At 41.6% G+C, this 18,976-nt stretch overlaps 1 protein-coding gene across 1 annotated transcript in view; it reads left to right on the top strand.

Moving 5' to 3' along the window:
- RECQL5 (RecQ like helicase 5) overlaps positions 1–18,976 on the top strand; it is a 178,803-nt gene that overhangs the window by 143,918 nt on the left and 15,909 nt on the right. Inside the window, exons 14-17 of the mRNA XM_073608124.1 lie at positions 4,124–4,197; positions 5,867–5,960; positions 10,029–10,148; positions 16,800–17,527. Of these exons, the coding sequence (XP_073464225.1) occupies positions 4,124–4,197; positions 5,867–5,960; positions 10,029–10,148; positions 16,800–17,527 (1,016 nt within the window). The remainder of the gene's footprint in view (positions 1–4,123; positions 4,198–5,866; positions 5,961–10,028; positions 10,149–16,799; positions 17,528–18,976) is intronic.

The following is an 18,976-nucleotide window of genomic DNA, read 5'->3' as shown; positions in this document are numbered from 1 at the left end:
CTCGCAAATGTTTCGCTTCTTCTCCCTGAACAGGAACGAGGCATCACTGGGAGTGGATGCTCTGGCACAAGATTGGAAGTTTCACCTCTGTTACGCATTCCCCCCGTTTCAGCTTATCCCTCGGGTCATAGCAAAAATCAGGAAGGAGGAGACAACAGTGATCCTCATCACTCCTTTCTGGCCAAAAAGGCCTTGGTTTTCATCCCTTCTTCAGATGCAACAAGAACCTTACTGGCACCTTCCGTTAAGAAAAGACCTTCTGTTACAAGGTCCTCTGCTTCACCAGGAAGTAGCAAAACTAAAGCTCACGGCCTGGCTACTGAGGAGCAGCTCCTGAAGAGGAAAGGTTTCTCGGATAGGTTGGTAGCTACCCTCCTATCCAGTAGAAAGAAGGTTACAAGAGCAATCTATTCCAAAGTCTGGAAAATCTTCAACTCCTGGTGCACAGCATCTGACAGATCTCCAAAACAAATTTCTTCTGTGCTTGAGTTTCTGTAAGAAGGGGCGGACAAGGGCTTAGCGGTCAGCACCCTCAAGGTTCAAGTTGCTGCGCTGGGGGTATTCCTGGAAAAATCCATTTCATCAGAACCCCTAGTAATAAGATTCTTCAAAGCTCTTACCCGGTCTAGACCAGTGGTAATCAAAAGCTGTCCAGCATGGGACTTATCGGTTGTTCTACAGGCCCTGACCAAGGAACCTTTTGAACCCATTGATTTAGCCTCCCTGAAATTGATTACTTTGAAAACAGTGTTTTTAGTGGCTGTTACAACAGCTCGAAGAGTCAGTGAGCTGCAAGCCTTATCAATCAGGGAGCCTTTCTTTTCCATTTTTTCAGACCAAATTATTCTGAAGACGGATCCTAATTTTTTGCCGAAGGTCGCTTCGATCCAGAATCGAACTCAGGAAATAATACTTCCTACCTTTTGTTCTAATCCATCGGGTAAGAAGGAAGAAAAATTCCATACCCTGGATGTTAAAAGAGCAGTCTTGAGTTACTTGGAAAACACTAAAGACTTTAGATGTTCAGATGCTCTGTTTGTTTTATTTTCCGGTAATAAAAAAGGAAGACAAGCTTCTAGAGGAACCATTGCCAGATGGTTGAGAATGGCTATCTCAGAAGCCTATTCCCTTACAGGTCAAGAGAGTGCATTAAATGTCCGGGCTCATTCTACAAGAGCTTCGGCGGTGAGTTGGGCAGAAAAAGCTGGCGCCACCCCCGAACAAATCTGTAAGGCAGCTACTTGGACAAGTCTGACAACCTTTGCCCGTCATTATAGGTTAGATCTCATGACGGCTGGGGACCAGGCTTTTGGAAGGAAAGTCTTACAGGCTGTTGTCCCACCCTAAATGGAGTAAGTCTCGATTATCCTCTCGGGTGCTGTCCTGAAAGACGTTTTGGAAAATTGCAAGTTAGACTTACCGGTAACTTGTTTTCCAATAGGCTTTCAGGACAGCAGTAACCCGCCCTTTGTTTATGCTAATGCTGTAATACTATGATATAACTGTCGCTTATGTGTTGCAGCTGGGGCTGGAGTTCTCTACAAACAACTGATGAGGCAACGTGGAGGGTTCCAATTTAAAGACTTAATTGATGAGGTGTTTCCTGTGGGAGGAGGAGCCATGATCTCTCGGGTGCTGTCCTGAAAGCCTATTGGAAAACAAGTTACCGGTAAGTCTAACTTGCAATTTTTTGCTAGAAAATCACTTAGAACCCCCAAACATTATATATATATTTTTTTCTAACACCCTAGAGAATAAAATGGCGGTCATTGCAATACTTTTTGTCACACCGTATTTGCTCAGCGGTCTTACAAGCACACTTTTTTTTGAAAAAATTTTTACTTTTTTGAATAAAAAAATAAGACAACGATAAAGTTAGTCCAATTTTTTTATATACTATGAAAGATAATGTTACACTGAGTAAATTGATACCCAATATGTCACGCCTCAAAATTGCGCCCGCTCGTGGAATGGCGTCAAACTTTTACCCTTAAATATCTCCATAGGCGACGTTTAAAAAATTCTACAGGTTGCATGTTTTGAGTTACAGTGGAGGTCTAGGGCTAGAATTATTGCTCTCGCTCTAACGATTGCGGTGATACCTCACATGTGTGATTTGACTACCGTTTTCATATGCATGTACTACTCACATATGCGTTTGCTTCTGCTTGCGAACTCGTCGGGACGGGGTGCTTTAAAAAAAATTTTTTTTTCTTCTTATTTATTTTACTTGATTTTATTTATTTTTTCACTGTTTAAAAAAAAAAAATGGGTCACTTTTATTCCTATTACAAGGAATGTAAACATCCCTTGTAATAGAAAAAAAGCATGACAGGTCCTCTTAAATATGAGATCTGGGGTCAAAAAGTCCTCAGATCTCATATTTGGACTTAAATGCAATTAAAAAAAAAAAAAATTGTCATTTGAAGAAATGACAACAGAAAAATGGACCTTTAAGATGTATTGGCGGAAGTGACATTTTGGCGTCGCTTCTGCCCTGCTATAGTATGGAGACGGATAGGGGCCATCTTCCCCTCATTCGTCTCCATACCCAGCCATGGAGAGGTCCCGATCGGCGCTGCCGACGGCTCCGGTAAGCAGCGAAAGGCGCGGGAGAGCGGTGGCGGGGGGGTGGCCCCTCTCCCGCCGCCAATAATGCGCCGCAGAGACCACCATTATCATAAAAAGGACTGCCAGCTCAAAAGATAGATACCTTGGTTGTGGCAGCAGCTGCTGCCGTTACCGTGATATCCATCTTTAAACTCCTGACGTGTATGTACAGGAGCCGGTCAGCAAGTGGTTAAGTTAGTATTGCGGGAGGAGACTGGTGGGAAGTAGAGAGATGGATTTGGGTGTCATTGGCATAGAGATGGTATTGAAAGCCATGGGAGTTTATCAAGTGACCAATGGAGGAGGTGTAGATGGAGAAGAGAAGGGGTCAAAGGACTGAACCCTAGGGGACCCCTACAGAAAGAAGTGTAGAGGAGGGTACCGATTTGTAGGCAACACTGAAAAAATGCTGTGTTAGGTAGAAGGGGAACCAGAGCCGAGTCTTGGAGGCCAAGGCAGTGGAGGAGGAGTTGGTGGTCAACAGTATCAAAGGCAGCAGACAGGTCTAGTAGTATGTAGTACTGGCTACTGGTTTTAGCAGTTAGTAAGTCGTTGATGAGTTTTAGTAGGCCAGTTTCTGTGGAGTGTTGCGAGTGAAAGCCAGGATGTAAAGGGTCAAGAATTTTGTTGTCAGTGAAGTAGGAGCTCAGATGATTGTAGACTAGACGTTCTAAAACTTTAGAGATAAATGGGAGAAAGGAGATGAGTCTTAAGTTGTTCAGGCTGGTGGGGTCCAGTGAGGGCTTTTTGAGTATGGGGGTGATCAGTACATGGCTCTAGAATTATTGCGCTCACTCTGACGTTCACAGCGATACCTCGTATGTGTTGCACAATTGCTGTTGACATTCATGTATGCGCCCCCTTATGTGATAGCATTGATAGGTGACATGTTCTCATGATGAAGACATTGGTGGTATATTACACCCTCAATCAATCCCCTGCTCTCCACTACACCTATTCAAGCACATATTGTGCTACAGTAGCCAGGGAATGACTGTGCTGTGAACCTAGAAGAGACATAATACACGTCACTTTGGAGTTCCATCATTGCACAAGAGATTGGAGAATGGGTGTTCTTTGATCCCCTTTTCGAACAGTGGGTTACTGCCTTTTACTGCTGTCTTAGGCCTCCCAAAGGAAAAGGAGAGCCGGGAGCCATGATGACTGGTACTGGAGGGTGAAGGAGGGGGTTAGCACCCTTTCAGTGCTGTAAAGTGATTGGGTAGCTCTACAGCTGCCTGATCACTTTTACATGAAAGCTGATTGCCGACTTAAAAAAGGCACATAAATGTACTTTGATGGACAAGGGGATAAGCACATGTGTATATGCAGTATGTGTGTGTGTATGTATATATATATATATATATGTGTGTGTGTGTGTATGTGTATATATGTGTGTGTATGTGTATATATATATATATATACATATACATTTTTTTTTTTATTATTTGTTATATCGGTTCTAAAAGTAAAAATATTTGCTGTGTTTTATTGGTACCTGTTCTGATTTTAGGCTAGGGAGCATTGCCTTAAGATGCTGGAAGAAGCACTGAGCAAAAATGCCCAAATCACTGACAACCAGTATAGGTAAGATTGATGGTCTTAATTGCCCAGTTTTCCAGTGTGCTACATCGTGTGTGTGTGTCTGTGTGCGTGCATGGCCAACCTTTTACAACCCCAATGCCAAAAAAAGTCGGGATGTTGTGTAAAATCTACATAAAAACAGAATGCAATGATTTGAAAATATAAACCAATATTTTATTCACAATAGAAAACCACATCAAATGTTTCATTTTAAAAAAAAAAGGTCATTTTGAAATTGATGGCAGCGGCATGTCTCAAAAAAGTTGGGACACAACAAGAAAAAGCTGGCAAAGTAAGTGGTACTAACAAGGAAGAGCATTTTGCAATGAATTGGGGTAATTGGCAACAGGTCAGTAACATGATTGGGTATAAATCAAAAGAGCATCTTAGCGAGTCAGAGGGGTTGATTTGCTAAAACTAGAGAGTGCAAAATATGGTGCAGCTGTGCATGGTAGCCAATCAGCTTCTAACTTGAACTTGTTCAATTAGGCTTTGACAAAAATAACTAAAAACTGGAAGTTGATTTGCTTCTATGCAGAGCTGCACCAGATTTGCACCATGCTATGCCTTAAAGTAAAATTGCAAAGCCTTTAAATATATCATCATCTACAATACATAATATCATCAAAAGATTCTGACAATCTTGAAAAATCTGTGCAAGGGACAAGGCCAAAATGCAATATTGGCTTCCCGTGATCTCTGGGCCTTCAAATGGCACTGGATTAAAAACAGGCATTATTCTGCGATGAACATCACTGCATAGGCTCAGAAATACTTCCAAAAATCACTGTCTGTGAACACAGTTTGCTATGCGGTCCAAAAATACAAGATAAAGCTCTATCATTAAAAGAAGAAGCCATATCTGAACATGATCCAGAAATGCTGCCAAAAGCTCATTTAAAATGGTCTGTTGCAAAGTGGAAAACTGTTCTGTGGTCAGACAAATTGAAATTTGGCATTCTTTTTGCCATTCATGGGCGCCATGTCCTCCGAACTAAAGAGGAGAAGGACCTTCCGGCTTGTTATCAATGCTCAGTTAAAAAGACTGCATCTCTGATGATATGGGGGTGTGCGTATGAAATGAGCAGCTTACACATCTGAAAAGTCACCCTCAATGCTGAAGGATATATCCAGGTTTTAGAGCAGCATATGCTCGGAAAAGACCGGGACATCATTCCTCTCCCAATACTTCAGCAACCGGTCTGCTCAGTTCCCAGTGGTTTACAAAGTCTTGTCAAAAGAAGAGGGAATGCTACACCATGGTAAACATGGCCCTCTCCCAACTTTTGTTTTGCCCTGTACCAACTTTTTTGAGATGCGTTGCTGCCATCAGTTTCAAAATGACCTAATTTTGTTTTTTGAAATGGGAAATTTTCTCAGTTTAAACATTTTGATATGTTTTCTATGTTCTATTGTGAATAAAATATGGGTTTAAGAGATTTGCAAATCATTGCATTCTGGTTTTTATGTAGATTTTACACAGCATCCCAACTTTTTTGGAACCAGAGTTGTACATTCTAGACCAGGTGAGCAGAACTTTAAATTTAGCCTAGTGACCCAAATGGAAAATTTCTGACCAGCTTTTATAGACGTGTGGTAATAATTGGTTTCACTGTGTCCTTTTTACTCTTTGACCCAACATTTACTTATAATATAAATATTCTGATTCCAGGATTGATGCAGCTTCATCTGCTGTGGACCTAGAATATGAGGTTTTTCGAAACAGCAAAGTGTCAAACGTCTATAAAGCAGCAGTGCTGAAAAAGGTAATGCCAGGGAATGAAATACTCTGTAGAAATGTGCTTATCACTTGCTAATGCTGTAGGAAAAAATGCCAGATGAATGGATTTTGTATAGTGAAAATCTTCAGTTAAAGCTGAGGTCCGCCGAAAAAAAAAATATTAAAAGCCAGCAGCTACAAATACTGCAGCTGCTGACTTTTAATATATGGACACTTATCTGTCCAGGGAGCCCGCGATGTCGGCAGCCGAAGCCGATCTGTCCGTCGGCTCTCGACTGCTGCCGCCATCTTCGGTAAGGGAATCAGGAAGTGAAGCCGTGTGGCTTTACTTCCTGGTTCCCTACTGCGCGTGCACGAGTCGCGCTGCACGTCCTCACTGGTCCCTGCTGTGTTCTGGGACCTGTGTGTCTCCCAGAATACAGTGGGGGAGTACAGAGTAGGCGCCGGAAGTGGCGTAAGTCACCACAAATGCCGCGGTGATCTATGCCAGGAAGTGGGAGCAAATACCTGTATTAGACATTATTATTATAGTTGTAAACCTGACATAGATCAGCCAGATGCTGCAGCCTTTGATGCCAATTGATTACTGGGTAAAAGGAGACTAAGAAAATGCTTCCTCCTACTTTGCTTAGCCAAAGTCACCGACTGGAGCTCAAAGATTACTGTTTAATGATGAAAGGTGAAACTTTTATTGTTAAAAAGTAATTTTGTTATTGCTGTAACATGTTAGAAATGTAGTCCCTAAATGTGCCACGCTAAATTATAAAGTGTGTTAATGCCAATGTATAATAAATTAAAATAAAAATCAAAAATCAAGTGACAAGAACTATCAGAAGAGTTGTTCAAGAGCCAAGGAGCACTTGTGGAGAGCTTCAGAAAGACCTGGAATTAGCAGGTACAGTTATTTCAAGGGAAGCAATAAGTAATGCAGTCGATCGGCATGGCCTGTATGTACGCTCACCAAGCAAGACTCCATTGCTGAAGAAAAAGCATGTTCGTTTAACATTTGCTGCACAACATTTAGGCTGCATTCACACCTGAGCGTAGCTTTTCAGGCAGAAAATCGCGCTATTTTGCTGCGTTTTTTACCGCGATTTTGCCGCGATTTTGTGCAGGGCAAAAGGTCACCAATGTAAAAAGCAGAAAAACGCCCAAATCTGCCTAAAAGAAAGGTTCCAGAACTTGTTTGAGCTTTAGGCGTTTTGTAGCTTCTGGCTTCAGGTGTTTTGTAGTGAAGATGTGAACCATCTCCATAGAGAATAATTGATTTTTTCCCCTCCAGCGTTTTTGTAGCTTCAGGCTTCAAGCTACAAAATGCTCAGGTGTGAATGGGGCCTTAGACACGTCTGTGAAATGCTGGGAGAATATAGTCTGGTCAGATGAGACCAAATAAAACTCTATGGGTCTGGCCGATGCTATTTAGAAGTCGGGGCGGCTGATATATGATGCCGATTTTTTGCGGCTGATATATGATGCCGATTTTTGTGGCCGAAATATGAGACAGATTTTTTGCGGCTGATATTTTAGGCTGAATTTTTTTTTTTCCCCCTTCATCTCATAAACTCACCCACTCCCACTCCATTCCCCACTGCTTGCTCCTGTGACTCTACCACATACTTGATGTCCTCAGTACAGATGGCACTGGCAGGTGGCACTAGTTGGCACAGGTTGGCACTGACAAATGACACTGATTGGCACTGGCAGATTTCACACTGAGCCGATATAGTGTAATTGTGTGTGAAACTGACATATGAATGCAGAGACCAGTTGTCAAAATTCAGCTGTGATGTCAGGGGTGCTTAAGAAAGGGGGCGGGGCCACATACATGTAGCGGCCCACTCAGATCCCACCCCATTGGCTGGTGTTTGATAGCTGCTGGGTCCCGCCCACCTCGGGTCCCGCCCCCACATCAACACTCAAGTTTGACAGCTCCTCTCTCTCTGCATTCAGTTACATATGTCAGTTTCACACACTCAGTGGCTCTGGCAAGCATCAAGCGCCGCGCTGCTCTGCCAATGGAGTAGGGAGAAGGAACACTTGTGGGCACGGTGCGGTCAGTGTTAAATATCGGCCTAATTTGGATAATCGGACGATGCCGATTTCTCAAAAATATCGGTCGACCTCTACTTTGGATGCCATAATACACACCATGTTTGGAGGTCAAATGGCACTGCACATCACCCCTAAAACACCCCAATACCAACAGTGAAGGTGGAGGTGGGAACATCATGGTGTGGGGCTGTTTTTCAGCATACAGTACTGGCAAACTTCATATCATTGAAGGAAGGATGAATGGAAAAATGTACCAAGACATTCTTGATAAAAATCTGCTGCCATCTACCAGGATGATGAAGATGAAACGAGCGTGGACATTTCAGCAAGACAATGATCCCAAACAAAAGCCAAGGAAACTCTCAATTGGTTTGAAAGAAAGGAAAATAAAGCTGCTAGAATGGCCCAGCCAATCACTTGACTTGAATCCAATAGCAAATCTATGGAAAGAACTAAAGATCAGTTCATAGAAGAGGCCCACAGAACCTTCAAGATTTGAAGACTATGTGGAAGAATAGGCCAAAATCACTCCTAAACAACGCATGTGACTAGTTTCTCCATACAGGAGGTGTCTTGAAGCTGTCATTACCAACAAAGGATTTTGTAAGAAGTATTAAGTTTCAGTTAGCGTGTTCAATACTTTTACCCTGTGTCATTCCATTTTATTACACATAACTTCATTTCTGAACTTTTTTGTTATTGGTTTCTTTGCATGTATGGTTTGCATGGGTTGTTAACCATGTGGTGAAAATTTCACGTCAATGGCACGTAGAAATATATTTACCTAGAAAAATGGTGATGTGTTCAATACTTATTTTACCCGCTGTAACTTTGAATGCTGCAGCAGCTGTATACTATATATATGTGTGTGTGTATGTGTGTGTATGTATGTATATATATATATATATAATATATATATATATATATATATATATATATATATATATATATATATATATATATATATATTGGTAGCACTCTCGCCTAGTAGTAAGAAGGGTCGCTGGTTCGAATCCCAACCACGACACTACCTGCCTGGAGTTTGCATGTTCTCCCTGTGCCTGCGTGGGTTTCCTCCCACACTCCAAAGACATGCTGGTAGGTTAATTGGATCCTGTCTAAATTGTCCCTAGTATGTATGAATGTGAGTTAGGGACCTTAGATTGTAAGCTCCTTGAGGGTAGGGAGTGATGTGAATGTACAATGTATATGTAAAGCGCTGCGTAAATTGACGGCGCTATATAAGTACCTGAAATAAATAAATAAAATATATATATATATATATATATATATATATATATATATATATATATATATATATATATATATATATATATATATATTTATTTAAAGTGGTTGTTAAGCCACTCTAACCTGTATACACCATCAGCACTACCTTCTATTGTAGTATTCCCCTCTGTGTGTGATTTATAAAAATAAATGCTGCAAATACCTCATTTCACTGCTAAGATTGCGATCACATGACTGGCCAGCTTTCTCCTTTCCTCCTCGGAGAGAGCTGTGTGGTCATGTGATCGAAATCTCGGCTGTGAAATGAGTAATTTTCAGCATTTATATTTATAATTTATTCACAGAGGGGGACACTGCAATAGGAGGCAGTACTTATGGTGTATACAGGTTGGTGTTATGAGAGCAGTAGGAGGGGGGAGGGGCGGCTCACACACAGACACAGACAGAGAGGGGAGGGGGGAGGAGAACACAGGAGCAGAAAGGAGAGCAGATAGCAGACTGCTGATGACGGAGGCACGTAAACTGACCACGGCGTCTGGTCTTAGCAGCCATGATACACCGTGGTCAGTTTACAGAGGGGTGGGGAGAAACTGACCGGATCAGCCAGGTTTTTTAGGTGTTACAGGGGGCCAAATGACACAGGACAAGCACTGTGTCATATAACATGCTTTAAAGGAGCAGGATCCATTTTTTATTGTTTTGGGGGTTAACAAACGCTTGGTCCCCAATGGCAGCAGCACTGGATTATTAAAGCTTATCTACTTTTGTATTTTATGTATCCATGTATCAGGTCACTGAGATTAACAAGGCTTCTAAGGATGGTGAGCTGTATGCTGTGCTTGGTGAACCTTCAAGAAAAACCGAGAAAACAGCAGATCCACCTGAAGATGGATTTGTATCTGCCTCTCAGGTACATACGATGTGTTACAGTATTCTACAGCAAACACCCATTCTGATAAATCTGTGATTTTGTAATTTTTGATATTTTTAAAGCAGGTGCCATGCAAAAAACGATTAGTATTATCGGAAAGTTTGATAAATGAGCATGTTTTCTATTGTCAGTTAGGGTGAAATGTGCAGCGCTTATGTGATCATATAAACCATAACAAATAATATTAGTACAGAAAACTTGAATAATAAATGATGTGCTCAAAAATACTCCAAGCAGTCCTCTATTATGACATGTGATGTCTATAAACAGAGTAACTTGGACGTGTGATGTCCAAAAAAGAAAAAAGTCAGTGACAAGCTTCAGTCATGTGTGATGATAATCCTCAACCACATGTGGATATAATATAGTGACAGTCTTTAACTTCAAATATGTATGATGTAATAACAGTTAATAGTGGGTCCACCACCAAAGACACCAGAAGCTGCTTACCAGAGGGATTGAACTCAAATAGGTGTACACCTAGTGAGTCAATCAAGCTTTGTGGTATAATATACCAAGGGGATGGGATCAGATGCTCTATCCAGATATGACCTCCAGATGGACCTCCGAACAAGTGTAAGGTATGGATGGACTCAGTAGATATAGGCAGTCAGCCCAGAGGGATTGAACTCAAATAGGTGTACACCTAGTGAGTCAATCAAGCTTTGTGGTATAATATACCAAGGGGATCAGATGCTCTATCCAGATATGACCTCCAGATGGACCTCCGAACAAGTGTAAGGTATGGATGGACTCAGTAGATATAGGCAGTCAGCCCCATAATTAAAAGAAAGAGGAAGGCATATAGTGTAACTCCGTATGGAAATTTTAATACATAAAAAGCAAAGGAAATACACTCACGTGTTAAGCAGTAAAATCAAGCGCTTGTATAAAAGAAGACAGTGGTCTCAGCATATCCTACCGACGCGTTTCGACTTAGAAGTCATCATCTGGGGTAATGGACCACTGTACTGGCTGAGTATTTATAGGTACTGGTTACCCCCATAACAAGTGGCAGCTCCATCTGATTGAAAGTGCAAATTATGGAGATTACTTCCTGGTTCCTCCAAAATGGCGCCAGGGCTTGCATTCCAAGCCTCGTTTTCATGTGTAGAGGAGGATTACTTCCTGGTTCTGCCAAAATGGTGCCCGGACAAGAGTTCCAAGCCTCATTTTAACATGTGAAAGAGGATGTGACATCATGTGGAACAGTGACTGGTTTAAACAGCCAAAAACATGGCACCGCTATTTTCGGGGACATATAGGGGCAGATGTGGCTTAAAACGGCACAATGTCCGGTGTATATAACCTACAACATGGCGCAGTTTGTCATAAGGACATGTATATTAATACACTAAGTTACAAGGTATCACCCTCTGGCAGCAAAAATGAAAAACAATATAATACATCCACACATTGTTCTAGCCTGAACATGGGCAGTGGCGTAGCAGCCAGCACTCCCACCCAGCAGCAAAAGGGCTGCCGGTTCGAATCCCGAGATTCCATGTGGGGGGGTAGAAAAAAATAAATAAAATAATGTAATATATATAAAAAATATATATGATACTAAGGTGTGACAAATGATGGCACCCCTCAGAAAGGACACGTTATTGGTTGGATCAAGCTGATATTTGTGATAGGGACCAAACCAGTATATATTCAAATATACAATCTAAAATACATGTTATAAGAATTTAATAAAAATACCTTCATAAAAACATTTAAAAATACTTATAAAAAAACCTCTCATAAAAGACATTCTAATAGGTACCAACTGGACCCTAAAGTACCGGAAATAGAGAAAAGGCATCATGCTTGGTTGATAAAAGCATTGATGTCCCATTATATGTTCAACCCAAAAGGGGAGTAGGTCTGCAATTGGTGAATCCAATAAGTCTCCAAACGAGAGACTCCCCTTGTCTTAGCTCCTCCCCTCCAAGGAGGTGTATGTTTATCTATGACAAGAAATTGAGAACCAGTAGGATCTCGTCTGTGATGCTCTCTATAATGTCGAGGCACATTATGTTTGATGTCACCACTTTTTATTTTAGCGATATGCTCGCTGACTCTAACAGAAAAAGCTCGAATTGTACGGCCCACATACTGCTTCCCACAGGGGCAGGTAATCAGATAAACGACATGTGTGGTAGCACAAGTGCAGAATGTTTTAATGGGATATGTACAATTTGTAGTGTTCGATTTAAACTTTTACGTCTACTGTGGTAGACGTAAAAGCCTTGAGTTTAAATCGAACACTACAAATTGTACATATGCCATTAAAACATTCTGCACTTGTGCTACCACACATGTCGTTTATCTGATTACCTGCCCCTGTGGGAAGCAGTATGTGGGTCGTACAATTCGAGCTTTTTCTGTTAGAGTCAGCGAGCATATCGCTAAAATAAAAAGTGGTGACATCAAACATAATGTGCCTCGACATTATAGAGAGCATCACAGACGAGATCCTACTGGTTCTCAATTTCTTGTCATAGATAAATATACACCTCCTTGGAGGGGAGGAGCTAAGACAAGGGGAGTCTCTCGTTTGGAGACTTATTGGATCCACCAATTGCAGACCTACTCCCCTTTTGGGTTGAACATAGAATGGGACATCAATGCTTTTATCAACCAAGCATGATGCCTTTTCTCTATTTCCGGTACTTTAGGGTCCAGTTGGTACCTATTAGAATGTCTTTTATGAGAGGTTTTTTTATAAGTATTTTTAAATGTTTTTATGAAGGTATTTTTATTAAATTCTTATAACATGTATTTTAGATTGTATATTTGAATATATACTGGTTTGGTCCCTATCACAAATATCAGCTTGATCCAACCAATAACGTGTCCTTTCTGAGGGGTGCCATCATTTGTCACACCTTAGTATCATATATATTTTTTATATATATTACATTATTTTATTTATTGTTTTCTACCCCCCACATGGAATCTCGGGATTCGAACCGGCAGCCCTTTTTCAGGCTAGAACACTGTGTGGATGTATTATATTGTTTTTCATTTTTGCTGCCAGAGGGTGATACCTTGTAACTTAGTGTATTAATATACATGTCCTTATGACAAACTGCGCCATGTTGTAGGTTATATACACCGGACATTGTGCCGTTTTAAGCCACATCTGCCCCTATATGTCCCCGAAAATAGCGGTGCCATGTTTTTGGCTGTTTAAACCAGTCACTGTTCCACATGATGTCACATCCTCTTTCACATGTTAAAATGAGGCTTGGAACTCTTGTCCGGGTGCCATTTTGGCAGAACCAGGAAGTAATCCTCCTCTACACATGAAAACGAGGCTTGGAATGCAAGCCCTGGCGCCATTTTGGAGGAACCAGGAAGTAATCTCCATAATTTGCACTTTCAATCAGATGGAGCTGCCACTTGTTATGGGGGTAACCAGTACCTATAAATATTCAGCCAGTACAGTGGTCCAGCACCCCAGATGATGACTTCTAAGTCGAAACGCGTCGGAAGGATATGCTGAGACCACTGTCTTTTATACAAGCGCTTGATTTTACTGCTTAACACGTGAGTGTATTTCCTTTGCTTTTTATGTATTAAAATTTCCATACGGAGTTACACTATATGCCTTCCTCTTTCTTTTAATTATGGGGCTGACTGCCTATATCTACTGAGTCCATCCATACCTTACACTTGTTCGGAGGTCCATCTGGAGGTCATATCTGGATAGAGCATCTGATCCCCTTGGTATATTATACCACAAAGCTTGATTGACTCACTAGGTGTACACCAATTTGAGTTCAATCCCTCTGGGCTGACTGCCTATATCTACTGAGTCCATCCATACCTTACACTTGTTCGGAGGTCCATCTGGAGGTCATATCTGGATAGAGCATCTGATCCCCTTGGTATATTATACCACAAAGCTTGATTGACTCACTAGGTGTACACCTATTTGAGTTCAATCCCTCTGGTAAGCAGCTTCTGGTGTCTTTGGTGGTGGACCCACTATTAACTGTTATTACATCATACATATTTGAAGTTAAAGACTGTCACTATATTATATCCACATGTGGTTGAGGATTATCATCACACATGACTGAAGCTTGTCACTGACTTTTTTTCTTTTTTGGACATCACACGTCCAAGTTACTCTGTTTATAGACATCACATGTCATAATAGAGGACTGCTTGGAGTATTTTTGAGCACATCATTTATTATTCAAGTTTTCTGTACTAATATTATTTGTTATGGTTTATATGATCACATAAGCGCTGCACATTTCACCCTATTTGTCATTTTTGCAATTTTATCCACTGCTGTGCTGGCTGCTTTAGTTTTTTTTTTTTTTTTTTTTTTGAGACAGCGCGGTATATATTTGTTTATAACTTACATTTCTATTGTCAGTGACTGCTAAATAAGCATTCTGAAAGCCCTGTACTTCCTGTATGGCTGTTCATGCTCATTTGCTGTTATATGTAGCAAGGATGTGCTGTAACTCAAACCACATAAAGATCCGTAAGGTCAAATTGGGTAGATACCAGTGAGAAAACATAGGCCAGTTTGGGTGGGGAAAACCTCTTTACTTGGGTGGCAGGTGATTTTACATTTTCCACTTTGATCAGTCGATAAGATTAGATATCTTTAGGGGAATTTGGGTTGTGACTCAAAGTAACCAGTTTTCCTGCCATTTAGTTTAAACATTATTTTCAGTTTAATATTAAAATATATATATATACTGTATATAAACTGTCTGCCACTGTTGACCTGAGATAATTTAATGTCTATAGGTTGGTTTAGATTTTTCGAAAAACTAACATCTTAATCGTACAGTACAGGACACAGGCAACATATTTTTAGACCCTGGGTTATAGGCTTGTACCTTCAGGTAATTGGACATTAGCAAAGCTTTCAAGGACACGCCCCCTGGGCACCTCCCCAATAACCTTAACCCACACCTTATCCTTAGTTTTGTGCTAGTGTACTTAGGTGATGAACCTCTTCTCCTTTGCGGAAAAATCGTACTTGGATTACCTCTCCTACAAAGTAGCCTTTTGGGTGTCTATCGTGTCTCTGAGTTGGCGGCCCTTTCTTGTAAGGAGCTGTTCCTCATACTTCACAAAGACAAGGTTGTCTAAGGCTAGGTTCACATGTATACAGTTACGACTGATGTGGATTTTTAGCATGTTTTGCGTTTTTGAACCCGTATTTTTGATGCGTTTTTGCATACGGCTTTCCTGTGTTTTATTTTTCTCCTTAACAAACTTTGAATAGACAGTTGTTAAAGAGTGGGCAGCCGTCGCATCCTTAACAACCGATGAATCATCCGCTGTCAGCAGGTTCACCCCTGACAGCTGATTGTAAAAAAAAGAATTGCAGGCAGAAAAAAGAAAGAAAGAAAGAAAAAAAATAACAAAAATAGCATGGGGTCCCCCCAAAATCTATACCAGGCCCTTTGGATCTGGTATGGATTTTGAGGGGAACCCCACGCCAAAGTGAAAGAAAATATGATGTGGGGTCCCCCCCCCCCCAGAGTCCATACCAGACCCTTATCTGAGCATGCAGGCCAGGAAAGAAGGGAGGGGGCGAGCTAGCGCCTCCCTCTCCTGAACCAGAGCCCCCCTGCCTCCCCCCCGAAAGCACCTTGTGCCTATGTTGTTGGGGACAAGGGCCTCTTCCCCACAACCTTGGCCAGTGATAGTGGGGGGCTTATCAGCTCACCGACCGCCCCCCCCCCCCCATGTGAATGAGTATGGGGGGTACTCATTCACCAAAAAAGCTGGTGTAGTGTAAAAAATGACAGGCAGTTTTTGACCGTCCTTTATTTGGAAAACAATAATAAAAAATGTGTAGATCCATCGTCAATCACAACACCCACCAGTACCACTGACCCGAAAAAAGATAGAAATAAAAAGTCCACTCCCGCCAAAGGCTCTCACCGTCTAACAGCTCTGCCACCTGATGGTTCCTAGATAAATACACTGTGCGACCCCGCCCCTTGTGACGTCGTCAGCCAGGGACATCACCGGGTGCCCCCACCATTTAGTTATTTAAAAACGGTCAGAGGGTGGGAACGGACCTTTTTTTTTTTTTTTTTTTTTTTTTCAGGTCGGCAGTGGCAGCTGGCGTCGTGCTTGGTGATAGATTTATTTTGGGGGGACATTGATTTTTATGCTTGTGTTTTAAAAATAAATTGTCAAAAACTGTTTATTTTTTACACTTTCTTTGGTGAATGAGTAGGGGTACCCCTACTCCTTCACATGGGGCGAGGGGGGGGCGGTATCTGGGGGGCCCCCTTGTTAGAGGGCTTCCAGATTCCGATAAGCCTCCTGCCCACAGACCCTCACAACCACCGGCCAGGGTTTGTTTTTTAATTTTTGGCGTGAAGGCCAAAGACCTGAAGGACCTGGTATTGGGGGTGGGGGGGGGAGACCCACACCGTTTCTTTTTTTTTTTTTTTGGTGCCAATTCTTTTCTTTTTTTTTACATTCAGCTGTCAGCAGGGTTCCCTGCACTGGGTCTATGCAAATGGAGGTTGTTAGAACAATTTCTATTTGACTGCATGTCTATTTGTCTGAATTCAGCTGCGCTTAAAATAAATATGATAGCTGTGTTGTTCTTGATACTTATTGGATCTGTTTTTTCCTCCTATACAGTTTAAACGAAAAAGAGTGGGTGCACCGTCTTTATTTCAGACTGCATCTAGTTTGCTGCAAAACACAATGCCAACAGCAGAACCACCACAGACTAATCATGGCTCCATAGAAGAGTCAGAACCCAGCAATGCTAATCCACTCCTTGTAAACCGTGCAGGTACCGGTAAAAATGTAAATAGCCCAAGCAAAAAGCCCCATCTTAGTAAGAAGAAACAGGAGCTGGTCTCTGCAGCAGCCAAAGACTCGCAAAACATCTCCAAGTTTTTTTCTTCTCAGGGTAAACCTAAGGTTTTAAAAATGTCAAAAAATGACAGCCCTAATGTATGTGAAAGCACTTCTAGTGTTCTCACTCAAAACTCAGACTCATCTATTATCTCAAATGTGTTGAAAGAGGAGCAGAGCAGTGATGAAGAAATTGTCAGACATTTACCAGCTACAGACAATTCAGAAAACCCAACTGTCCAGATGCCGGGAAGAAATATTCCGTTTGATAACTATAAAACTGAACAGTCGCTGGAGACAAAAGACCGGTCTAGCACTTTATTTGTACATCATTCAGACAGTATGGATGTTTCAGATCATCTCCAAGATATGCATATCTCTAAAACAAGCACTGAGGATACCTTGACTCTACGCCCATCACAAAACCAGAAACTATCTACTGATTCTTCTTGTCAGGGGAGATTAAAAGAGTCTGTGCATTCCAGTAAATATCAAAACAATTCTGGGTAAGCATAGTTGGTTGTCTGGAAAATAAATGTGTTAACATATGCTCTTGCGTAGAATCTGCAAAGACTAAGGCCGCCCATACATGGTTCGAATCTCGGCTGGTTCAGCAGGAACCGGTCAAGATTTGAATCCTTAATGGACAGGCTGAATGTAACAAGTTGAGTACAACCAGTTGAGTACAACCAGTCTGCCGGATTTCTCCTCTATGCTATAGCCGCTAGCAATAATCACTGTCTTCTCCCGGCAGGGGGTGGCTTTCCCTGCCTGGAGCAGACAATTGCTTGGCAGGAGGGATTCCCCTGTCAGCACTGTCTGTGTTGATGGAGGAATCGTATAAATTTCTTTGGAAAGAAATTCGCACTGTGTTTGGCCTGCCTTAGGCAGCCCATAAATGATTCATTTTTTTTCGTTCACACGCTATTCGTGTACAGGACTGGAGGATGGTTGGAGAGAAAGAGAGAGTGTTTTTGAGGGTGAAGATCCACTTTAAATAAATGTAATTGTTGGCACAAATCCCCCGTTTGCCTATATCAAGTTAAAGATAAGGATGTGATTTACACACCATGATTTGCCTCCTAACACTGTTTGGTGTACCTGTTGTTGTTTTTTGATGGTGAAGCCACTCCTGGCAGTCAGTGGAAGGTATTATCAAGAAAGAAGGTATATCATTGAATTTATCAGCTATAACATGGTGAGCACATGCAGGCTGGAGGCTTAATTGATTAAATAAACCTTCATCCTGCAGATAAACGCTGCCACCTTTAGTGTCATCTTTTTAATACTGTAATTTGCAGACGGAATAACAGTATTAAAGTGATAGTAAACTCTGTCATGAAAAAAAAAGTTTACACCTGCAAGGTAAAAGCATAATGTGCTAGTATACATTGCATACTAGCACATTATGAAAGACTTGCCTTAAAACAATGCCCTCCTGTGGCACGTTGTAACCGCTGCAGAGGCTTCCATCTTCACCCAGTCTTCCTTCAGGGTTCGGGGACTCTGGCTGTCTGGCCGAGTTGCGATGACATCACTCCCACACATGCGCATGGGAGTCACCTCGCACACAGCCCTGAAGGAACGGTACAGGTATGCTGTTCTTTTAGAGCGCATGAGCCGGTGATGTCACCGGCTATTGCTCGCTAGGTTGCATGTTTAGGAGATATTCATTTTACCTACAGGAAAGGTTTATTATACGCTTACCTGTAGGTAAAAAAAAATTATTAATTTAATTATTGTGCATTTTCAGCCTATAAAAAAACAGAGCAAGGTTGTTATTAAAACAGTGTACCAAATAAGAAGGCAGCTTGTGCTTCCCGAGAAGCATGTTTCTGGTCAAAGTTGGGCCAGACAACATATGCAGATAGGTTAGATCAGGGGTATCATTACTCAATTTCATCGCAGGCCACATCAGCACTATGGTTGACCTCAAAGAGCCAGTTGTAACTGGG

This window comes from Aquarana catesbeiana, linkage group LG12 (assembly GCF_042186555.1).
Source record: "Aquarana catesbeiana isolate 2022-GZ linkage group LG12, ASM4218655v1, whole genome shotgun sequence".
Lineage (NCBI taxonomy): Eukaryota > Metazoa > Chordata > Amphibia > Anura > Ranidae > Aquarana > Aquarana catesbeiana.
The sequence above is the reverse complement of the archived record's forward strand: the minus strand, read 5'-3'. Positions and strand labels throughout refer to the sequence as shown.